A 22,650-nucleotide genomic window follows, 5' to 3' on the forward strand; every position below is an offset into this window, starting at 1 on the left:
AATGCAAGCCAAGCACTACTGGGGATACAATATGTAACCTCAAATTCCTTTTCAAATAAGCCAATGCTGGAGTTCCAGATCCCTTTCTTGGAAGCGCATGCTTGCAATGTTAAATTGCTGGTTGAATGTGAGTTTAGAGTAAACGTCACTGTTGTTTCATTATGTAACATCTTGGCACCAGTTTGAGCAGAGATGGACAACTTGGCCCCTTTTGCTAATGCTGAAAGGAGAACTGCCCAAGGCAAATTTAAGTTTCTCTTAAGTTACTGCTAACTGTAAATAGCTGTTATTTATTCAGTATAGCTAGTAACCATGATTGCTTTTCTGCACACAGCTATTAAATTGGGGTGGAGAGGTCTTAAGCTTGCCGTTCCTATTTTGAGTTTCTTTCCTATTTTGAGTTTCACAGTAAATCTGGGGTACTTGAAATTGCTTTAGATGTGAAGTTTCAGGTATAAACTGCAAATTTAGAAAAGTGGAGCGAAGTGATACTAAAGGAAGACAATGATACTTATAAGGTTTTTTAAAAAAATTAAATTAAAGCCTGCTTAATGTGAAATGTAATTAGCCTAACATAAATGTTCTTGTTGCTTATTATTAATATGTGTTAGAGCCTCTTTAAAAGAAACCAAGTGGCACTCTGGAAAAGGAGGGTGGGGTGAGGAACTGGGGAGATTATACTGTATTAGCAGTGCTTTTTTCCTGGGGTACTCAAGGTACTCAAGTACCAGCACCTTTTCCCCAAATGTTAAAAGTGTGATACTTACTGTAACAACTTCATGGTGATTGCCAGCACTGTTTTTTTCTTCTTAAAACAACAGCAAACCACTGTGTATTAGAGCTTTGAGTGAATGTAGCAGTCTGTTCAGACCTCTGCTGTGTTGATGATAATGTTTTGAATAATAAAACTTTGGTTATCTGAATCTCCCTGGTCGGGAGTGCAACTCTCAAACAATATGCTTTACACACACAAATAAGATACTTTACATAAGAGGTTACATTTCTGCTCCTTTTGGCAAGCGTGGCAAAACTCTGTGATCACATTTGGTGCATGATCCCCAACTGGCAGAAATCATATTCCCAGGAAGGAGGGGCAGCTTGAAAAAATGTTATCTACTTGGTTGCTGATTAGTGGTATGTTTGGTGCAATGCTAGCTTGCAGGGAAGACCTGTCCAAAATAATCAAGATGTGATAGTGTGCTTCATTGCTTTGGCACGCTTTGTGCCTATGGCAAGTTGTGTTTTGCTTTGAAGCTTTAGGTCTTTTATAGATTTTTTATCTGATACGTGTTATGACGAGGCATTGTCTCTGGTGTCATTTGGGTAGGCCACACGTTCCAAATCTTCTCTGGAAGCATACAGCTTGGGGCTTCCTATAGGAAGGTGTGTGTGTGTGTGTGTGTGTGTGTGTGTGTGTGTGTGTGTTTGTTCCCACTGACAACTCTCTAACTTTGGTAAAGCAAGTTCTGGAAATGAGCCGTAGTGGGATTAGCATCTCAACAACACCAACATGTTAATCCTTGCAAAATCTCCCACCAGATTCCACAGGAAATTAATTTTGCGGTGAATAGAACCTCACTGTTAAGCTGAATAATGAGCTCCTGTTTTGTGACATTTTGTGACTTTCTCTAAGTTGCCTGCCACTACTTATGCTTTTAATTCGTAGTGGATTTTCTTTGAACTCCATGCACCCTTACTTTCCCCAGAACTCTAACAGTGAAAGCAACAAGACTTGGAGTTTATCTAAATCGGGAGTTGCCAGCCTACAGGAGCTTAATAATAATAATAATAATAATAATAATAATAATAATAATAATACAAGAAGAAGAAGTCAGATTTAAAAGCAGTTAATGAACTATGTATTGCTAACCTGAAGTCTAAAACAAAACCAAGTCACACAGGCTTAGTAAAGTGTCTGGAAGGAACAGTTTGGAGGCAAGCAGTCATTAGTCTAGGGCAGCAAAGACTGCAGTTAGGAAGATTCGGAACTACCAAAGCCATTGAACAGGCCGTTGCCTGTAGACCAGAGATTATGTTTGAGGAGTACAGTGAGAGGTGAAATGGATTTCAAAGGATGACGAGGGTATGGTATAAGCTTTTAATTTCATGTGGCACATTGTAATGCATTGGATTAAGAAGGTCAGGATCAGCAAGTAGATTAGGGTTGCTGTGACATGGGGGACAGGGAGCGGGCAGGTGTAGAGGACTCCCTGGTCCTGAATGGAGTAACTGTGCCCCGAAAGACCATGTGCTCAGCCTGGGAGTCCTTTTGGACTCACGGCTGTCCATGGAGGCGCAGGTCAATTCTGTGTCCAGGTTGGCAGTCCACCAGCTCCATTTGGTACGCAGGCTGAGACCCTACCTGCCCACAGACTGTCTCACCAGAGTGGTGCATGCTCTGGTTATCTCCTGCTTGGACTACCGCAACACGTTCTACGTGTGGCTACCTTTGAAGGTGACCCAGAAACTACAGCTAATCCAGAATGCGGCAGCTAGACTGGTGACTGGGAGAGACCATATAGCGCTGGTCCTGAAAGACCTACATTGGCTCCCAGTATGTTTCTGAGCACAATTCAAAGTGTTGGTGCTGACCTTTAAAGCGCTAAACGACCTTGGCCCAGTATATGTGAAGAAGCATCTCCCCCCTCCCCATTGTTCAGCCCGGACACTGAGGTCCAGCTCCAAGGGCCTTCTAGTGGTTCTCTCACTGTGAGAAGTGAGGGTACAGGAAACCAGGCAGAGGGCCTTCTCGGTAGTGGCGCCCACCCATCAGCTGTTGAACAGATAAACAACCATCTGACTTTTAGAAGACATCTGAAGGCAGCCCTGTTTAGGGAAGTTTTAACGTTTGATGCTTTATCACTTTATTATTATTTTTGTTGTTGCTGTTGTTCAATTGGGAGCCCCCCAGAGTGGCTGGGGAAACCCAGCCATATGGGCTGGGTATGTATGTATGTATGATGGTGATGATGATGATGATGGTGATGATGATGATAATTATATAAGACTGTCTCTGTGTTTCTAGAAGCCTTAGCTGGTCCAGATGCTTACGAGAATATGGCTTTTGGGAGCATGCTCTACCCATTTTAGAACAGTTGCATTGGTTACCAATATGTTTCTCAGCACAATTCAAAGTGTTAATTATTGCTTATAATGCCCTAAATTGCTTCAGACTGGGATACCTGAAGGAATGCCCCTTCTCTGCATTGATGCTTAGTTGGACAGGGCATGTAAGTGTCTTTTCTGTGGCCGCAGCCCAGTTCTGGAATTCTCCCCTCCAGGAAGTTCAGCTGTGCCTCTCATCCTTTGTCTTTGCCAGACAGTGTAAACTGATCTCGTTTATTAGCCTAGGCAGGGCCGTAGCTAGGGGGTGGTGAGGTGGGTCCCTGCCAGGGGCGCAGCCAATGCCCCCCCCCCCGCAAAATCGGCTAAAAATATGTCCATAAACATAAATATTGATTATTGCCTCATAAGAAATAGAGGGTGAATTGAATGGGTGGAAGGGGGTGTGTGGAGGAGAGGTGGAAAGAAGAGTTAATTTGTCCATGGCTAGGGGGCGCAATCTGGACGGTTCTGCCAGGGGTGCAAGATCACCTAGCTATGGCTCTGAGCCTAGGTATTTTTAAGGCTGACTTTGGTTTCCTCCGCCATGCGGACGGTTATCATCTGGCGGTTCGTGAATCATGAAACAAGAATGCCCTTCTTTTTGAAAGAAAGAAAAGAATAGATTGCGCTGGGTGGGAGCAAGCACTTTGGCATGCTAAAAGCACTCTTAGTATTCCAGTGAGAATGTTACTAGCTTGTTGTGATGGCATCATGCAATTCCTAAAGCTGTCAGCTGAGGCCAAGGTTACGGTTCCTTCTATATTTAAGCGATTGTGCTTTCTTGTCTGCAAGGTCTTGAACGTAGAGAGCCTTATCCTAGCCAAGCCACTAGCTTTCACATTAATAAGCGTTGCATGTGAAGATAAAGATAAACCCTTTAGCTGGGTGAACACTGGGCATTTTAATTGTTTTGTTATGTAGGCGATTAGCGGATGCAAAACGTTGCAGTGTGGAATGCTTCTGTGCAGCTTCGTCTGTGGAGCCGCTCCGTACCATTCCCCTTTTCTCTCTCGCCTTACCCACTGAGCATGCTCAGTCAGTGTTTGGTTTGGCTGGGAAGGTGAATGGACTCCAAAGTGCCGTCTTCTGAGACTTTGGAGTTCTTCTGAGCCTGCTGGTTGCTCCTCTTTGTTCATTTTGGATACACTGAGGTCCAGCGCCAAGGGCCTTCTGGCGGTTCCATCACTGCGAGAAGTGAGGTTACAGGGAACCAGGCAGAGGGCTTTCTTGTTAGTGGCTCCCGCCCTGTGGAACGCCCTCCCATCAGATGTCAAAGAAATAAACAACTCTCTGACTTTTAGAAGACACCTGAAGGTGACCCTGTTTAGGGAATTTTTTTTATGTTTGATGTTTTATCGTGTTTTTAATATTCTGTTGGCAGCCACCCAGAGTGACTGGGGTATAAAAATATATTATTATTATTATTATTATTATTATTATTATTATTATTATTATTATTATATTTAAGGAGCAGCACGGTTGAAATTGAGATTGATACCAGTCTATATGGCACTGTATTTTAAAGTTTTAATTATCAGTAGTATTTTAGGATTTGTATGTTGCTTTCTTTAATTTTCTCATTTCCCAACTAGCATGCTCTCTGTGTCACCAAAATATCATGGACCCACATGATGTTCTACCAAACTCGAGTAGAGATCTTCCCTTATGTGGGTACACAACCTGTTTGCATCCGCTTCGTTCCACAGTATGAGTTGAAGAATAATAGGATCAAGAACTCTGTGTACACTTCACTGGTCACAAGACCTTTTCTTTCTCAATCATGCAATGGAATTTTTAATAATGAAATATTTTTAAGAATTACTTCTTTATAATCTTTCTGTAATCTTGACTTGGATGAGGACATGATGAAGACGGCGAACCTGCCAATAACTTGCCATTGCTTTTTTATTTGTACAGTTGCTTTAATTCTTGATAATCTAGCCAGTGTAAAATAGTATTTGTGTTTGTGTTGTAGTTCACAACTGGACGCAGGAGGAGACTCTTCAGTGGCTGGTAGAATTTGTTGAACTTCCTCAGTATGAGAAGACTTTCAGAGAAAATAACGTCAAAGGAACAACATTGCCAAGGTGAATTTTTCAGCCCTGATAAGTTTTGTACTTTTTTTGGGTGCTCCTGCAGTGTCGGGCTCTCTGTGCAGAGCATGCTTAGTGAAATATATTAAACATTAAGATTAAACATTTCTTACATCTAAAACATTGTTAGCCTAAGAAATCTGCTTTTTTGATGGTACATTATTGCACTTAAACTGACAAAGTCATTCAGTTCTGTATAGTTTCATGCTATATCAGTTTAAACAAAGACATTCTGTTAATGCCAAACTTGATGTTAGTTTGGTACATTAAAATCTACCATCTCTGGTTTAGTGTTGTACATGAAATTTGATAAACCACACAACATATTATCTATTTCTCAGTGACTTTGAGTTACTGCACACAATAGAATCTGCATTTTTAGTTGTGTCTCTAACAGTTGCTTTCAGGACAAGGAACATAAAATCCTTGCTTTATTGTGTACAGGATAGCAGTTAATGAAGCCGCATTTATGATCTCTCAGTTGAAAATAATTGATCGGAGCCACCGGCAGAAACTACAGCTGAAGGCCTTGGATGTTGTCTTATTTGGACCTCTCACACGTTAGTATTATTTCCTCTCTCTGCCTCCTCCCCAGGTACACACCTTTAAACTGCTAGCAGAAAGAATTGTTCTGTTGAACTGTGATTTACGTTAATATTTAGGCTAGCTAATTCCTCTGAGGGATATGTCCAATGATACTATTGTGGGTATCCTTCAGCGGTGTGTTTTGAGTATAAAAATAAACCATGGTTGATCAAGACAGGAATAAACCTAGGTAAGTCTTGGATTTGTGTGCTATTTTATCCTCTTGTGCAGTCCTAAGGAGTTAGGAAGCTTTCACTTCTGTTTTAGATGAGCCACAATTTAGCATTACATCTAAATCCTAAACTATGAGTCATCTAATTATAGCAAACCAGTTTCATTGCATGGTTTGAAGCTGCCTTGTTTCAGACAAACTGTAGATGCAAACTATCATTTCACTTGTTTTTAAGTGAAAGGAAATGGCAAGGGGGCAGTCAAATTCTGAACTAGCCTTTTTTTTGGGGGGGTGTAAAAATTATTATTATTTATTGAATTTATATACCGCCGTATACCTAGGGGTCTCAGGGCGGTACACAGAATAAATTCAAGATATAAAACCACAAAATACCTAATAAAAATAACAACACCACCACAATGGCACTCATACCTTGATAAATTGAAAAATGTCTAGATCCCACCCAGCCCTTCTTTCTATGTCCCTCCCCCTTCTCTATTGAATTTGTGCTACACATTTTTATTTTGTATTTTATTATCAACTTTTCAATTGAAATTTGACATTTTATGGATGACATTTATTAAAAAGAATTAAAAATCGCGATTGGTGCCAAGGACATTGGAAGAATTGCTCTTTGACATTTCTTCCACCTCATGCTTGCCATGGGAAGTTAGTGCAGTGCTCTGCTAGTCCTGTTTGTGACAATCACACAATGTTGCTTTTACACACCCACCATGCCACACCCAACCCAAACCCTGAGAAAATGAGAGAGAGAGAGAGAGAGAGAGAGAGAGAGAGAGAGAGAGAGAGAGATGTTATCTAATAACAACAGGCAACATTCCCCACTACAAGGGGGGGGGGGTGACCCAAGGTGGGCAGCCGCATTCCCTCTTACCTCTGATGCGCACACAGAGCACATGGGGAGTGGGTGGCGCTGTGGTCTAAAAAACGGAGCCTCTTGAGCTTGCTAATCAGAAGGCCAGCTGTTTGAATCCCCGCAACAGAGTGATCTCCCATTGCTCTGTCCCAGCTCCTGCCAACCTAGCAGTTCAAAAGCACGCCTGTGCAAGTAGATAAATAGGTACCACTTCAGCGGGAAGGTAAGCGGCGTTTCCGTGTGCTCTGGCTTCCTTCCTGGTGTTACGTTACACCAGAAGCAGTTTAGTCATGCTGGCCACGTGACCTGGAAAGCTGTCTGTGGACAAACGCCGGCTCCCTTGGCCTGAAAGCGAGATGAGTGCTGCAACCCCGTAGTGACCTTTGACTGGACTTAACCGTCTAGGGGTCCTTTACCTTTACCTCTCTTTTTTTTTTTTTACACCGAGCACATGCATGTATTCAGAGCACAGACACATGCGACTCACAAACATGCACTTCACAGATACAACTCTTCATCTCACACGCCACAAATGCACACATAGCTCCCCCTCCTCTCTCTCACACAGGCCACGCATAGATCTCTTCCTCTCTGTCCAGATGTACCTCTCTCCCTAGGAGACCTCACATGCCTGCCTCCTTTTCTCTCTCATCCGCACAGACAACATATAGATCTCTCCCTCCCACCAAATGCCACAAATACATCTCTTCCTCTCTCGCACATAGCCCCTGCTTCAGAAAAAGGCCTTCCCTTGGGCAGAGGAAGCACCTGCCACCAGTTCCACATCGGTGGCAGACAACAGCAGCCTGAGTGTGTGAGGATACCACTGCTCCCCCCTAACCTTTTTTTAAAATAAATAATAATAATAATAATAAAAACCCAGTATGGAGTGAAAGAGGTACTTGTGGCTGGCTGGCAGGCAGTGGCAGCCTAAGTTTGCAGGAACATCCCCAGCCACTTCCCCCATATCTCCAGCTAGCATGGGATGAAGGAGGCACCTGCTCCTTTTAAGAAGGCAGTGGCAGCCACTGCCAAAGCATATGATGATAACTTCATTGCTTCTCCCCCCCTTTGAACTTTTCTGTTTTGTTTTTTAAGTAAGCCCCAGGGCAGGCAAAGGCTAGCAGGCAGCAGTGGCAGCCCAAGCGAAGATTTTGGTACTCCTTTCTGGAATATTTCGTCAGAAAAAAACACTGGCTGCACCAAATAACGCTGCTCATCAACCTTTTTCTCGGCGCCACGTGTTTTCTACTGCTGCTGCAGTTAATCTTAGGCATGATTAGTGAAAACAAGCCAGCTTAATTTAACTTGGTTTGACCCTTTCAGGATTACAGTGACTCTTCTTTAAGACACATGTGCAGACAGGTTGCCAGGAGAGAGAGGGAAAAAAATTATGCTGAGCACTAACCATACTTAAGATTAACTGCAGTTTGTAATTTTTTAAAAAAAAACTTCGACAAACTGGTCGACCTAAAATGGAAGTGGAAGTTTCTGAACTCACAGAGCTATGTTGGAGAGGAGCGTATGGGCTCATGGCTTGTTGCAGCTTGTGTAGCACTAAACCCTGGTTTAGCATTGTATCCAAATCAGCCCAATCTTGTTAGATGACCTATCTCGTTAACTCATGTACAACTGCATTTTTCAGGACCGCCTCACAACTGGATGAAAGATTTCATCCTCACCATTTCTATAGTGATCGGCGTCGGGGGCTGCTGGTTTGCATATACTCAGAACAAGACTTCAAAAGAGCATATGACAAAAATGATGAAAGATTTAGAAAGCCTTCAAACGGCAGAACAGAGTCTGTGCGATTTGCAAGAGAGGTATGTGAAAAATAGACAATACTTTAGGGTGTTCAAAGTCCTTATGACAGCCTTGAAATGCCATTTAGTGTGAAAATATTGCAGGACTTTGCCTGTTCCACATAATGAATTCATGGTTAAGGTGATGTATGAAGAGGAGACTACTCAAGTTACATTTCGCCACTAAGCTACACCAGCATTCCTGTTAATGTATGAGTTCTGATGTTTTTCACAAATTTGAATGTCCTTGCCTTATTATTGTTATTTATTGAGTTTGTATATTGCTCTATACTCGGAGGTCTCAGGGCGGTTCGCAGAAAAGATCACAACATATATAATCAGAATAAAAACAACAACCCAGTAACACACACACACCCTCTGAAAAGGGCCACATTTTAAAAAGGGCATAGGATGTCAATCAGATCAACCAAAGGCCTGGATAAAAAGGAATGTTTTTGCCTGGCTCCTATAGGTGCATAATGAAGGCACCAGGCAAACTTCCCTTGGGAGATTTTCCACAAATGGGGAGCCACTGCGGAGAAGGCCCTGTTCTCGTGTTGCCACCCTCCGGACCTCTCAAGGAGGAGGCACACAAACGAGGGCCTTAGAAGATGATCTCAGGGTCTGGGAAGATTCATATGGAAAGAGGTGGTCCTTGAGGTATTGCGGTCCTGAGCCTTAGCATCGTAACTTGACAGTAAACATAGCTTAAGTTTGTTGAGAGAGACGGGTAACCCTCTGGTGTTCTTTTGACACCTATTGAGAGGTTTAGTGACATGTCGCTTGGCGATGCCACAGAGTAGCTTAAATTATTTGTCCAATCAATTGAGGCATGAACGGAACTGAACAAACACTATTAACTTGTGGAAAAAAAATGTCTACTTTGAAGGCTTGAAAAAGCACAGGAGGAAAATCGGACAGTTGCTGTGGAAAAGCAAAACCTGGAGCGCAAGATGATGGATGAAATCAGCGACGCAAAACGGGAAGCGTGTCGGCTGAGAGAGTTGAGGGAAGGAGCTGAATGTGAACTCAGCAGGCTTAAATATGCAGAAGAGGAGCTGGTGCAGGTATTTGCAAATAAAATCTACCATCTCAGCCCACGCAGAGTTGTACCTTTTCCAGCCACTTAATGGCACTGTAGCATTGGAGTAAGGGACATGATGAAATCGTAAATCAGAGAAGCAAACTGAGATCAATTCCAGAAAGGTAGTTTAGACATATAAAGCTGAAACTGGTAGAGAAATAGGTGTAACAATCAGTAAAAGGAAAGAGTCAGAACTGGGGCCTTTGAGCTGCAAACTGTAGGAGCCTAGCTTCATCAAGTGATGTTGACACAAAACCCCACACATACACTAAGTGGAAGAATTAGAAGCATTGCCACCCAACCCCACTCCACTCCCCATGTCCTCCTCCCCCTCTTTCCCCCTTTTTTCTTCCACACATCATCAGGAATATCCCTTCTCTTATCATATTCCAAGGGGAGCTGAGTTTGCAGCTCTGCATCTATACACTTAAAAGTTCCTCTGGTAGCCCTCTTTTTAACTATACACTTTGGAGTAATAGGGACGCGGGTGGCGCTGTGGGTTAAACCACAAAGCCTAGGACTTGCCAATCAGAAGGCTGGCGGTTCAAATCCCCGCGACGGGGTGAGCTCCTGTTGCTCAGTCCCTGCTCCTGCCAGCCTAGCAGTTTCGAAAGCCCGTCAAAGTGCAAGTAGATAAATAGGTACTGCTCAGGTGGGAAGGTAAACAGCGTTTCTGTGCGCTGCTCTGGTTCGCCAGAAGCGGCTTAGTCATGCTGGCCACATGACCTGGAAGCTGTACGCCGGCTCCCTCGGCCAATAAGGCGAGATGAGCGCCGCAACCCCAGAGTTGGGCACGTCTGGACCTAATAGTGAGGGTCCCTTTACCTTTGGAGTAACAGCTTGGCTCCACACGTAGCTCCCCCACTCTCTTGCTTTGTTTTTCTCTCCTTTCACACTAACTGGCACACACACAGACTTTAATCTCCCCCTCCCCAGTTGCATTAGCATCACCGGGGTGTCCCAAGGCTTAACCTGCGCTTCCCAGCAATCCTGATGCAGCTGAAATTGTCACCTTGTCGCTGTTCAGCATTGCAGGAATAGGAATCTTTTCCCCATGGGGCAGCTGATGACTGAGCAGTGTGGGTGTGTCTCCTGGAGGCTTGGGGGCTACACCCGTGGGTGCCCAAGGGCTGCCTGCAGGCTGCGGATCATCCACATGCAGTCTAAAGAAATAATAGGGAAAGAAAACAAACACCGCATTTGTTCAAGGACACTGATAGGGCTTATGTTCATAATTTTATTGAATTTCCTGTTTTACGTTTTAGAATATTCATTTAAACAACCTTAAAATATCAGTGACTTCCCTTCTTCTCTTTCCATGGTTCATTTTGCATCACATAAATCCCTGCATATTTTATATAAACTGAACCATCTGGTATTCCATTATTGGATCTATCAAAACTTATTTACACTGTTGAATTTATCTTAATGCTGCCCACGTTTTCAAATAAACACAATTTTCCTCTATATATTCAATAAACATTTTCCAATCTTCTTTAAACGTTCTCTTATTCTTTGTGTTAGGTCTGCAAGTTGTGCATATTCCATCAGTTTAAGTTGCCATTCTTCTTTAGTATGATAGGGCTTATGTTCAAGGGGGTCTTACCCAGAGAAATTAATCATATGAGTTTTAATTTATTCATCCTGCAATTAAAGCTATATAAATTTGTATAAATAAAAGCAATAGTCCTGAAAAGAAGAAAGTGTGCCTTTGGTACTAAGATGATGCAAACACCACAGTAGCCAACACCTTAGATAAGGCTTTTTCCCTTTTGCATGAGTAAACAAATGGCTCTTTAAAGATGGGGTCCACCACCTATAATTTCTTCATGTATTGGTGTTTTTAAATTAATTACAATAATCCTGAGAAATTCTGAAGTCCTATATATGGAACATCATTAAAAATCTATTTTAGTTGATTATTCAGTTAATCAACCATATTATATAGTAATACTCAGTGACTCATCGTTGATGCAGAAGTGTTAAGGGGCAAAAGCTGTTTTAAAAACATTTTTACACTTCAGGCTTAGGTGTCTCAATATCTTTGCATATTTCTTCCGACTCCTAGGTCCGCATGGCCTTAAAAAAGGCCGAGAAGGAGTTTGAACTGAGAAGCAATTGGTCTGTTCCTGATGCGCTGCAGAAATGGCTCCAGCTCACGCACGAAGTGGAAGTGCAGTACTACAACATTAAGAGACAAAATGCAGAAATGCAATTGGCAATTGCTAAGGATGAGGTATTGTTCATTTTTGAGTCCTTGCAATCAAAAGCAGTGTGTACTCTGTTGATTTCATCACTGAACTAATACAATTCGGGATGTGGGATTGCAACTAGATGTATGTGTGTGTACCCTTGCCTCCTGCAAGTTAAGTTTTGAGGAAAAAGGACAGTTACAATTCTGGGACATCACATTTTGGTCTCATTTTGTTCCTCCTACTGTATTGCCACCCTTCTAAGAGCTGTGCCCCGGGCAGCTGCTCCTGCTACTCTATTCTAGCCTGCCCACAGCTTTCTGAGTTCAGCCCAGCTTTAAATGTTTTACATTTTATAACTTTGTGCTTTGGCTTAAAGTCCAGGATAGATACCCTTTGAGGCAGCAAACATAAGTTACTCAGATTAACACAATATCTGCAAATTGTATTTAAAGCATTTTAATAAAAGAAATAAATGAATGCTAATCTCACCTTAAAAAGACACTTTTGACGTGTCTCTAGTTTGGGGGAGTTGCATAGTTGTGGAGTTACCTGTTGAGAATGCCTTTGACTATGCCCCTAGCTGTTCTCGCTTATGTAAAGATGGGAAACCTTAAGGGAGTTTTTGTTCTATTTTAGAGATTATGATAGGACAGCATGTCTTTTTGGATATGCTATTCCCAGGTCACTATAGTTTTCTTCTTCTTTTTCTTCCTCTTCTCCTCCTCCTCCTTTGGTGATCACTCCTAGCCAAGTAAGATTGCCTTCCATAAACACAGTTTTAACAGTGAGTCCATGGATGAGGGTTTGCCAAGCGTGCCTTCCTCTTAGCATGTTTCTCCCTTTCGTTCTGAGTTTGAACGTCTTCAAACCTTTGGTAAAGGCTGTTCTCCAGCTAGAGCGCTTGCAGGCCAGTGTTTCCCAGTTGCCGGTGTTTATACTACATTTTTTTTATAGATTTGCCTTGAGAGAGTCACTGTAGTTTGATTCATTATAGTTTAACCTCGTAATGTCTCCCAAATCCTATTGGCTAGATAAAAAAAAGGTATATATTCCTCCTTACCCATTGCATTGTATATGTAAACTTGACTTCATGTTTGTTTTTTAATAATAGGCAGAAAAGATTAAGAAAAAGAGAAGTACCGTCTTTGGGACATTACATGTTGCACACAGCTCTTCTCTCGATGAAGTGGACCACAAGATTCTGGAAGCAAAGTAAGAGAACTGCCTAGTGGTTGATGCCCCTTGTGCTCAATGCATAAACTTGGTTGATACTGTAGTTCTCAATATTTTAGTGTTGATATTTTAATGTTAATTTGTTGGGATGTGGGTGGTGGGTGGTCTAAACCACTGAGCCTCTTGGGATTGCCGATCAGAAGTTCGGCGGTTGAAATCCCTGCGACGGGGTGAGCTCCCGTTGCTCTGTCCCTGCTCCTGCAAACCTAGCAGTTTGAAAGCATGCCAGTGCAAGTAGATAAATAGGTACCACTGCAGTGGGAAGGGAAACAGTGTTTCCGTGCGCTCTAATTTCCATCACAGTGTTCCGTTACGCGAGAAGCGGCTTAATCATGCTGGTTACATGACCTGGAAAGCTGTCTATGAACAACTGCTGTGTCCCTCTGCCTGAAAGCAATATGAGTGCCGCAACCCCATAGTCGCCTTTGACTGGACTTAACCATTCAGGGGTCCTTTACCTTTTTTTTTACCTTTTAATGTGGGCTGCATTTTAAATTGAAAATACCAGATTCTATAACGTAACTGTTTGTTTGTAGCTCCCGAAGAACGATAGTACTGTATACATTAATATGGTTGATCATAAATGTCCCCAAATGCATAATTTGGAGAGGAAAAAACCCCAAGCAAACGCAAACTTCTGTTGTTTCCTAGGAAAGCACTTTCTGAATTAACCACTTGTTTGAGAGAGCGACTCTACCGATGGCAGCAGATTGAGAAGATCTGTGGCTTCCAGATAGCACATAATTCAGGATTACCGAGTCTGACTTCATCACTTTACTCTGATCATAGTTGGGTGGTAATGCCACGAGTTTCCATCCCGCCGTATCCAATTGCCGGGGGTGTAGATGACCTTGACGAAGACACTCCTCCCATCGTTTCTCAGTTTCATGGTATGTGGTGGTATATCTAAGAAGACATTGAATGCCTGGAGATACACAGCAGTTTGGCAAATGACCACAACCATTAGAAGAACTGGCAAAATGAAATACCGAATGAAGCAATGGGTCAGAGGGGTTAGCAAGATTCAGCAGAACAAAGATGCTAGGAAATATGGAAAAGCAGAAACACTTGGCATATGGAACCCCAGCTATTTAATGTGTGGGAATGTTGAGGATAGTAGGAGAGGATATATTGATTAAATTTATCCTTCTTCACTCACGCTAGTGAGCTAGTAGGAGAGCACATTCCTTTGTACATAGCAGGAAGCTAGCTGATGGATTCGTTAGAACCTTTTGAGTTAAGCAGTCCAGTCTGGCTTGTCCAGATTGGAATCTTCCTGGTAAATCCCTTTGTTGTTGTTGTTTAGTCGTTTAGTCGTGTCCGACTCTTCGTGACCCCATGGACCAGAGCACGCCAGGCACTTCTGTCTTCCACTGCCTCCCGCAGTTTGGTCAAACTCATGCTGGTAGCTTCGAAAACACTGTCCAACCATCTTATCCTCTGTCATCCCCTTCTCCTTGTGCCCTCCATCTTTCCCAACATCAGGGTCTTTTCCAGGGAGTCTTCTCTTCTCATGAGGTGGCCAAAGTATTGGAGCCTCAGCTTCAGGATCTGTCCTTCCAGTGAGCTTTAGTTTCCTCTTAAAAACAATAATGACACAACAGTCTTCTTTTAGAAAGTAATGATAAGGTTTACTTACATTCAGTTACATCCCACATAAAGGACTGTATAAGAGCTTTGAAACTGAGAGTAAATTATATTTATGGGAATGAAAAATAAGCTGGGAGGGAACCTTTTGAAAACAAAACAAAACATGTTCTTCCAGGAAGGAAGCAGAGAAGGTGTGCTCTCTTTTAGTCGAGTCCAGCTCTTCCCATTTAAAAGGCAGAGGGGAAATGGGACTCTGGAGGCTTGCTTCCTGGAAAGAGCCGGAAGCTCTCCCCTCCCAGCCGCTAGTTTCCCAAAAAAGGAGAAAAGAACAGCCACACGCTCAGGGTTTCAAATTTTAGCACTGTGCTTCTTTGTGCACAGTGTGGTGCTTAAAGAGCTGCTTTCTCTCTCGCAGGCAGCCTCGAAATGCTGGCTTTGTGGATGGAGCTTTCTCCTGCCTGCTTTTGTAGGAAATGAAAGAAAGGGCTCTCATTTGGAAGTTGCAACAGAAAGCTGCTTGTTGGGCGCTCTTGTTTCCGGGAAGCCTGAAAGGGGAGAGTGTCTCGGAGATTAAGAGTCTTGCTAGGGTTCTGCTGTGCAGAGGAGGGCATTTTTAATGCTGTTCCTTTTAAACTTCATTTTCACAACTGATTCTAGACATCTTTTCTTCAAAACCTGTAAGACTTATCACATTCCCCCCACCAAACTTTTCATTTCTATGGCTGGCAAAACAATTGTTTCCCTCTACTGCCGCCCTAACCTTTTGAGATTCTGAGGGCTGTGTGATTTTACTGATAAAGCCTTTTTTTTTAAAAAAATAACCCACTCTGCTTCATATCTGCCACAGTTGAAAATTATTTTGGTTTGGTTTACATCTAATGTAATTGCTGATATTTGCAGAGGGTGACATCATCTTCTTTGGCAGTCACTCGTACCTGAGTAAGATGGTCTTCCATGAATGTGGTCTTAACAATCTGTCCGTAAGTGGCTGTGGAGGCCAATTTTGGATCCACACGTCCTTCCATAGTGTGGACATAGGTTTTCCAGGCAGGAGTTGATCACTATGAGGGTTTGCTAAACGTGCCTTCCTCTTAGCTCATTCCTCCCTTTTGTCCTGAGTTTGTGCTTCTTCAAAGTTCATGACACCTTTGATAAAGGCTGTTCTCCAGTTGGAGCGCTCGCAGGCCAGTGATTCCCAGTTGTCGGTGTTTATACTACATTTTTTTAGATTTGCCTTGAGAGCGTCTTTAAACCTCTCTTGCTATCCATCAACATTACATTTAGCATTCTTAAGTTGGGAATAGAGTACAGTAGTTGCTTTGGAAAATGATAATCGGGCATCCACACAACATGACCAGTCCAACAAAGTTGATGTTGAAGAAGAACCATTACTTCAACACTGGTGATCTTTGCTTCTTCCAGTACACTGGCATTAGTTCGCCTGTCTTCCCAAGTGATATGTAAAAATTTTCGGAGACAATGTTGATGGAATCTGTCGAGGAGTTGGAGATTGTGTTTATAAGTGGTCCATGTTTCACAAGCGTACAGGAAAGTTGGTAGTACAATAGCTTTGTAAGCAAGCATTTTGGTTTACCTGCAAATGTCCCAGTCCTCAAACACTCTGAGCTTAAATTGAGAGAAAGCTGCACTCACAGACCATAGCACAACTGTGATCAGGTTGATCTGGGCCTGAACGATATCCTGAAGTCCCATGATCTAATCAGCAACACTCTTCAACTGGACAGTCATTCAATTCTGAAGTTGTTTTTTGGTTCACATTTTAACTGTTTTCCATGGCTCCTTTGATACTGTTTCAGATATCATAGGTAACCTAAGGCTCATTTCATAGATACAGTTTTTCATGGTGGGCACTCTTGCTAAAGCTTTTAAAAAATAAACCTTTAAAATGAGTAGATGATGTTCATACAGTTCCTCTCCATCCATCCCATTGATCATAATACATTTAGTGAGATGTTACAGATTCCTGTTAAATATTTGAGTCAGGTGTTGCTGCCAACATCATAAGTTTGTGACTTCCCTTGTGACCTTCTCCAGTAAGACTTCAAAATGATAACCGAGCCTTCTGTGAAATTCCGTCAAGTGGAGGTCAGTTTTACACCTGCCTTGCCCTTGCCTGTCTCTTTTGCTGATGTATTTTAAGTATGGATTAATAGGAAGGAAGGAAGGATATATTATTCAAGATTAAAATGAAGTCTATGGTTGCTGCTGCTTCTACTCAAAATCATTTGTGGGCTCGTTCAGATAGGACTGTTTGCAAATTCTGCCTGCGTGCAACAGAGTAATGGCTCGGTTGATAACTTAGAGCAGCTGGTTGATTTTTGAATAACCTTGTTTTGTCGTTCTCAGGGTCCGTCGTGAAAACGAGCACCTTAGCAAGGAGCAGTAGCATGTGTCGCTCCCGGCGAAGCGTCATGCCGTCGTCTCCGCAGTCGCAACACACAGCACAAACACCACATCCTCCACATGCCCAAGCTACTCTGCACTCTGCAGATCCAGACATCCTTTCCGTGTCCAGCTGCCCCGCTGCTTACCGTACAGAAGAGGAGGAAGAGGCTATTTACTTCACTGCTGACAAGCAATGGTATGGGCACTGGGGACGCTAGCGTGACGGTTTCGGTTAGAGTTAGTTCTATGAAGTCTCTGTGTGCCCTCGCTGTCCAGACTTGGACACACCAGAAGGATTTGCAAAGGATCTTTTCCGTTTAGATCTGGAAGATTGCGATAAGACTGTTAACTCCCCTGTGCCCTCTGTGGTATGCAAGATGCAAGGTATTCAGGGCTTGAAATGCAGATTTAATGTGCCCTTAGAGACTCGTCTGTTACAGCAGGCAGGCGGCTACACTTGGCATGGTCTACAAGGGCATTCCCGACATAAAAGCTGCTAACAGAGATCTGACCTTGAGGTGATGAAGTCATGGCTGACAATGAAGCCAGTGGAGGAGACTGTTCTGAGCACTGTGTTTCTTGTGGTGCCAGGGCCATCTTCGGCTAGCAGAGTCTCTGTGCAGTGAACTGCTTGATGCCTTGTTTTGAAGAGAGATGGGGGGTGAACGGTTACACAATTTTAGAATTTTATGAATCCTGGGGAGGGTCAGATAAACAAGAATTGAGTTGGCTCTTTTAAAAAATCATTTTAGTGCAGAAGGAGTAGATTGATTGTTTCCACATACCTTGGAAGCCGAACCACCTTGTGAGTCAAATGTTTTGGCTCCTGAACACTGCAGACCTGGAAGTGAGTGTTCCAGTTTGTGGATGCTCTTTGGACTCTGAACGTCCGACACGGGAAATAACCTATTTCATGATGGGCCTTGCCATTTGCAGTTTTTGTTTCCGCTGCTGACAAGTAAAAGTTGTGTGTGTGTTTGTGTGTAAACTCAGGATTTGGATGATTTAATGAAGTAGGTAATTTGATTATTGACAGAGGGATAGAGAGATAGAGATAGATGATAGATAGATAGATAGATAGATAGATAGATAGATAGATAGATAGATAGATTCTTAAATGGAACAGTCTGACACCTTACAATTGTCTCCTCTTTGCTGCAGGGAAGTACAAGATACAGTTTCTGAATGTGACTCCTTAAATTCTTCTGGAAGGAAACAATCTCCTCCTTCGAGCCTTGAAATATATCAACCTTTGTCACCTCAGAAAATATCACGAGAGGAACTCTCATTGGAAGAGTCGTCTACTGGAGACTCTTCTTCCCTGACGGCCGATATTTCCAGGGGTTCCCCTGACTGTGTTGGCATGACGGAAACGAAAAGTATGATCTTCAGTCCCGCAAACAAGGTGTACAATGGCATTCTGGAGAAGTCGTGCAGCATGAACCAGCTCTCCAGCAGTGCCCCCGTCCCCAAGCCTCGCCACACCTCTTGTTCCTCCACCAGCAGCGAAAGCAAAACGGGTCACGAAACCTCGGCTGTCCCTCGGATAAGTAGCACCCCACAGGACCTCTGCCAGAACGGAGAGCGAAACAAAAAGGCCTCCAAAATAAAAAGCCTCTTTAAGAAGAAGTCAAAGTGAGGCTGCCGGAGGAAAATGCGCAATCGTGGCATCGTTAGACTTGTTGTTTTCTTTTTTCTTTTCTTTTTTTAAATTAAGAATGTAGTTTTCTTTGTTTTCTGGGCTTGGATGCCGCAGCAGGAAAACCTCTTAGGTCAATTCCTCTTCTGTTTTAAATGACTTTATGGTAAAAGTTGTGCCAGCTGTCAATGAAAAATTTTAATTTCAAGACAGTTTACAGTCATTTGTCTATTTATTTCTGCTTTTTTTTTTTAGTTTATATAAAAACGCCATTTTTTAAAAAAAAAACCACAACACTTTAACACAAGCTTTAACGGACTAGTAAGCCTGTCTGGGCTTGCCAAAGTTTTTTCTTGTTTACTGAAGCATCTTCTTATCTTTCCACAGAAGCTATGGCATTTGCATTACTGGACATCAGTAACTTTTAATGAAGTAAAACTACTTAAATTGCACTACTGTTTTCCTGACTGGAAAGTATCTTTGCAAGTGAAACTGTTTAGACTTGTAAAATGATGGAAGAGATGGGTTGGTTCATGGTTATTTTTTAAAATTGTTTTTAATGTAGAAACTAGCATTTCTAACAATTGATTTCTGGAACTGGAACCTCGTTTCGCCAACATAATGCTTCTTTAAATGCATTTATTAACCTAATGGGTTGGGTCCTGTTGTAAAAAATCATGTTTATCCAGGGCTTTCACTGTGATTTTACTGCATTGCACAGGCTGAATGGTAAAAAAAAAAAAAGACTTATTATAAAAAGAAGAGGCTCCTGATTCCATTCTCAAATGACAAGATTCAAAACTTGATTTTGAAGGACTTTTTAAGACATTCACAACCTTAAAACTGGGATAGGGACAACTGTGGGCACTTGTTTACATACTTTGACAGACGACGGATGTTTGATTTGTGAATATTTGTACTGTGGCAAAGATAATAAATTGAAAATATTATTGTGCATTGACTTGTTCTGATTTTAGCCATTCCAGTCCAACCCCCCCAAATTCTTGCTTGTTAGAGGTAATGGCCTGCCACGACTGGTACTTGCCGTTATATTGTGGATGCCTGTATTTCATTTTATATATTTTATTAGAGTGAGCATAAGTCATAGCTGTCAAGTGTCCCTTATTTGAAGGGACAGTCCCTTATTTCAGCGCCATGTCCCGCTGCTGTCTCTTATTGATGGATGTCCCTTAAATGTCCCTTAAATGATGTCCCTTAAATTTCAAAGGAAGCAGCTCCTCTCCCTCCCTCCCTGCCGGCCAGGGAGGAGGGAGGCTCCAACTGTGTTGCTTGGCTGTGTTGCTCACCCAATAAGAAGTCTAAGAACAACTGGGGGGTGGAGCTTGCATGCCTTGTGTGTGGCTAGTTAATGCAAGCTGAGGGGTTTTTTGAATGCTGGATGCCATTTTGTTGCACGTGCTGCTGCAAACTTTGCAGTGCAAAGCCAGGCCGGGGAGCCATCTTAAGTTGAGGCTGCATAGGCCTTGTGGTGCATGTGATTCAGATTCTATTCAGTTGAACCTCTGGTTACAAAGTTGGTTGGACAGTGTTCTCGAAGCTACCAGCATGAGTTTGACCAGACTGCAGCAGGACAGGAAGACTGGAGTGCCTGGAACAGGTGAGGCTGCAGGTCCCTTATTTTGGCTGCTGGTCCCTTATTTTCAAATCTGCAAGTTGACAGCTATGGCATAAGTATTAATAACACTTAATCCTATTATTGGGCATAGTCAGTTTTGAAGCAAATTGTCAGTCGAGCATGTTTACTTTTCCAGCAAGTCTCCCCCGATTTGGTTAGATGTCATGCCAAACTGCTACACAAATAAGCCTTGTGCTTTGTACGCTTTCTCTTCCCCTCTTCTTGTTTGCCGTTGATTCATTTAATTTGTTCTTCTTTTAGCATATACCAAATGCTACACCAGAACACTACTACTTGCACCTTCCACTTTTCAAGACCAAGTTAGTTTGAAGCCGGTTCACAATCCTGATTTGGAGGGAACGCATGAACATTGAGGTCATTCACATTAGCACCAAATTGTTGTTTGCTATTAAGTAGGAATCAGCCGTCCAGGTTAAGTGGGTCTCCCTTCCAAGCGATTGTATAGAACTGCAGTCCTATCCTGTTACACCCCTTGGTTCTAGCATAAAATCTTACATATTTGCTTTAACTAGGTTGGGATCACACATGTATGTGTAAAGGTAAAGGACCCCTGGACGGTCAAGTCCAGTCAAAGGCGCTCATCTCGCTTTCAGGCCGAGGGAGCTGGTGTTTGTCCACAGACAGCTTTCCGGGTCATGTGGCCAGCAGGACTAAACTGCTTCTGGCGCAACAGGACACTGTGATGGAAACTAGAGCGCACGGAAACGCCATTTACCTTCCCACTGCAGCAGTACCTATTTATCTACTTGCCCTGGTGTGCTTTCGAGCTGCTAGGTGGGCAGGAGCTGAGACAGAGCAACGGGAGCTCACTCCATCGCTGGGATTCGAACCCCTGACCTTCCGACTGGCAAACCCAAGAGGCTCAGTGGTTTAGACCACAGCGCCACCCACATCTGAATGTATGTGTAATAGTTGAAGATCAGCAACTATGAGTGAATGACTTGGCAGCTTGGATGTGTGAATGGTCTATTATTAAAAAAGCATTGTGTTTGCAAGTTATTTGAAAGTTCTGTATGTGGTGTTATAATTACAATAACCCTTTCAGATGCGATGGGTGATTTTGCAGCCAAATGATGAACATACACGTGTAATTCACCTCTCTATGCATGTGTCAGATTTGTATGATCTTATGCTGCTAGCTTAATGTAATTTTTAAGGGCCAGATGTAATTTTGTGTGTTAACTTAAAACTAACAATATTGCAGTGCGATGTCATCATCATATTATTATTATTATTATTATTATTATTATTATTATTATTATTATTATTAATTGTATGATCTTATGCTGCTAGCTTAATGTAATTTTTAAGGGCCAGATGTAATTTTGTGTGTTAACTTAAAACTAACAATATTGCAGTGCGATGTCATATTATTATTATTATTATTATTATTATTACTACTACTACTACTACTACTACTACTACTACTACTACTACTTTATATACTGCTCTATACCCAGGGGTCTCAAGATATAAAATCACAAAATACCTAATAAAAATAAAAACAACCCAGTAGCACCCCCCCAAAAAAACAACACATTTTAAAAGGACATAGGATGTAAATCGGATCAATCAAAGGCCTGGTTAAAAAGGAACGCTTTTGCCTGGCGCCTAAAGGTGCATAATGAAGGCGCCAGGCAAACTTCCTTTGGGAGAGCATTCCACAGACGGGGAGCCACTGCAGAGAAGGCCCTGTTCTCGTGTCACCACCCTCCGGACCTCTCGAGGAGGAGGCACATGAAGGAGGGCCTCCAAAGATGATCTCAGGGTCCGGGTCGGTTCATATGGAAAGAGGTGGTCTTTGAGGTATTGCGGTCCTGGGCAATTTAAGGCTTTATAGGGAAAAACCAGCACTTTGAATTGGGCCTGGAAACTAATTGGTAGCCAGTGCAATCAGACCAAGATGGGTGCAATATGCTCAAACCGTCTTGCTCTGGTGAGCAACCTGGCCACTGAATTCTGCACTAGCTGAAGTTTCCAAACTGTCTTCAGAGGCAGCCCTAGGTATAACGCATTGCAGTAATCTAACCTTGAAGTTACCAGAGCATAGACAACAGTAGTTAGGCCTTCCCTGTCCAGAGAGGGACGTAGCTGGGCCACCAGTCTAAGATCTTGGAATCTAAAACTGCTGTGAGATTCAGAAGGCAAGCTTTCAGATAAAAGCAGCCAATCTTTATGTTCAGCAAGCTTTTATCTTTCTGTTTGAAGTTAC

General features: G+C 42.6%; 1 protein-coding gene across 1 annotated transcript in view; it reads left to right on the forward strand.

Annotated features, from left to right (window-relative positions):
• STIM2 (stromal interaction molecule 2) overlaps nucleotides 1–19,736 on the forward strand; it is a 71,634-nt gene extending 51,898 nt beyond the window's left edge. The window contains exons 4-12 of the mRNA XM_083630334.1: nucleotides 5,081–5,192; nucleotides 5,643–5,758; nucleotides 8,478–8,655; nucleotides 9,524–9,701; nucleotides 11,787–11,954; nucleotides 13,025–13,125; nucleotides 13,798–14,036; nucleotides 17,104–17,338; nucleotides 18,304–19,736. Coding sequence (XP_083486460.1) covers nucleotides 5,081–5,192; nucleotides 5,643–5,758; nucleotides 8,478–8,655; nucleotides 9,524–9,701; nucleotides 11,787–11,954; nucleotides 13,025–13,125; nucleotides 13,798–14,036; nucleotides 17,104–17,338; nucleotides 18,304–18,781 — 1,805 coding nt within the window. The 3' untranslated portion in view covers nucleotides 18,782–19,736. The remainder of the gene's footprint in view (nucleotides 1–5,080; nucleotides 5,193–5,642; nucleotides 5,759–8,477; nucleotides 8,656–9,523; nucleotides 9,702–11,786; nucleotides 11,955–13,024; nucleotides 13,126–13,797; nucleotides 14,037–17,103; nucleotides 17,339–18,303) is intronic.
• Nucleotides 19,737–22,650: the final 2,914 nt, after the last annotated feature.

Source organism: Podarcis filfolensis (assembly GCF_964270895.1).
Source record: "Podarcis filfolensis genome assembly, chromosome: 9".
NCBI lineage: Eukaryota > Metazoa > Chordata > Lepidosauria > Squamata > Lacertidae > Podarcis > Podarcis filfolensis.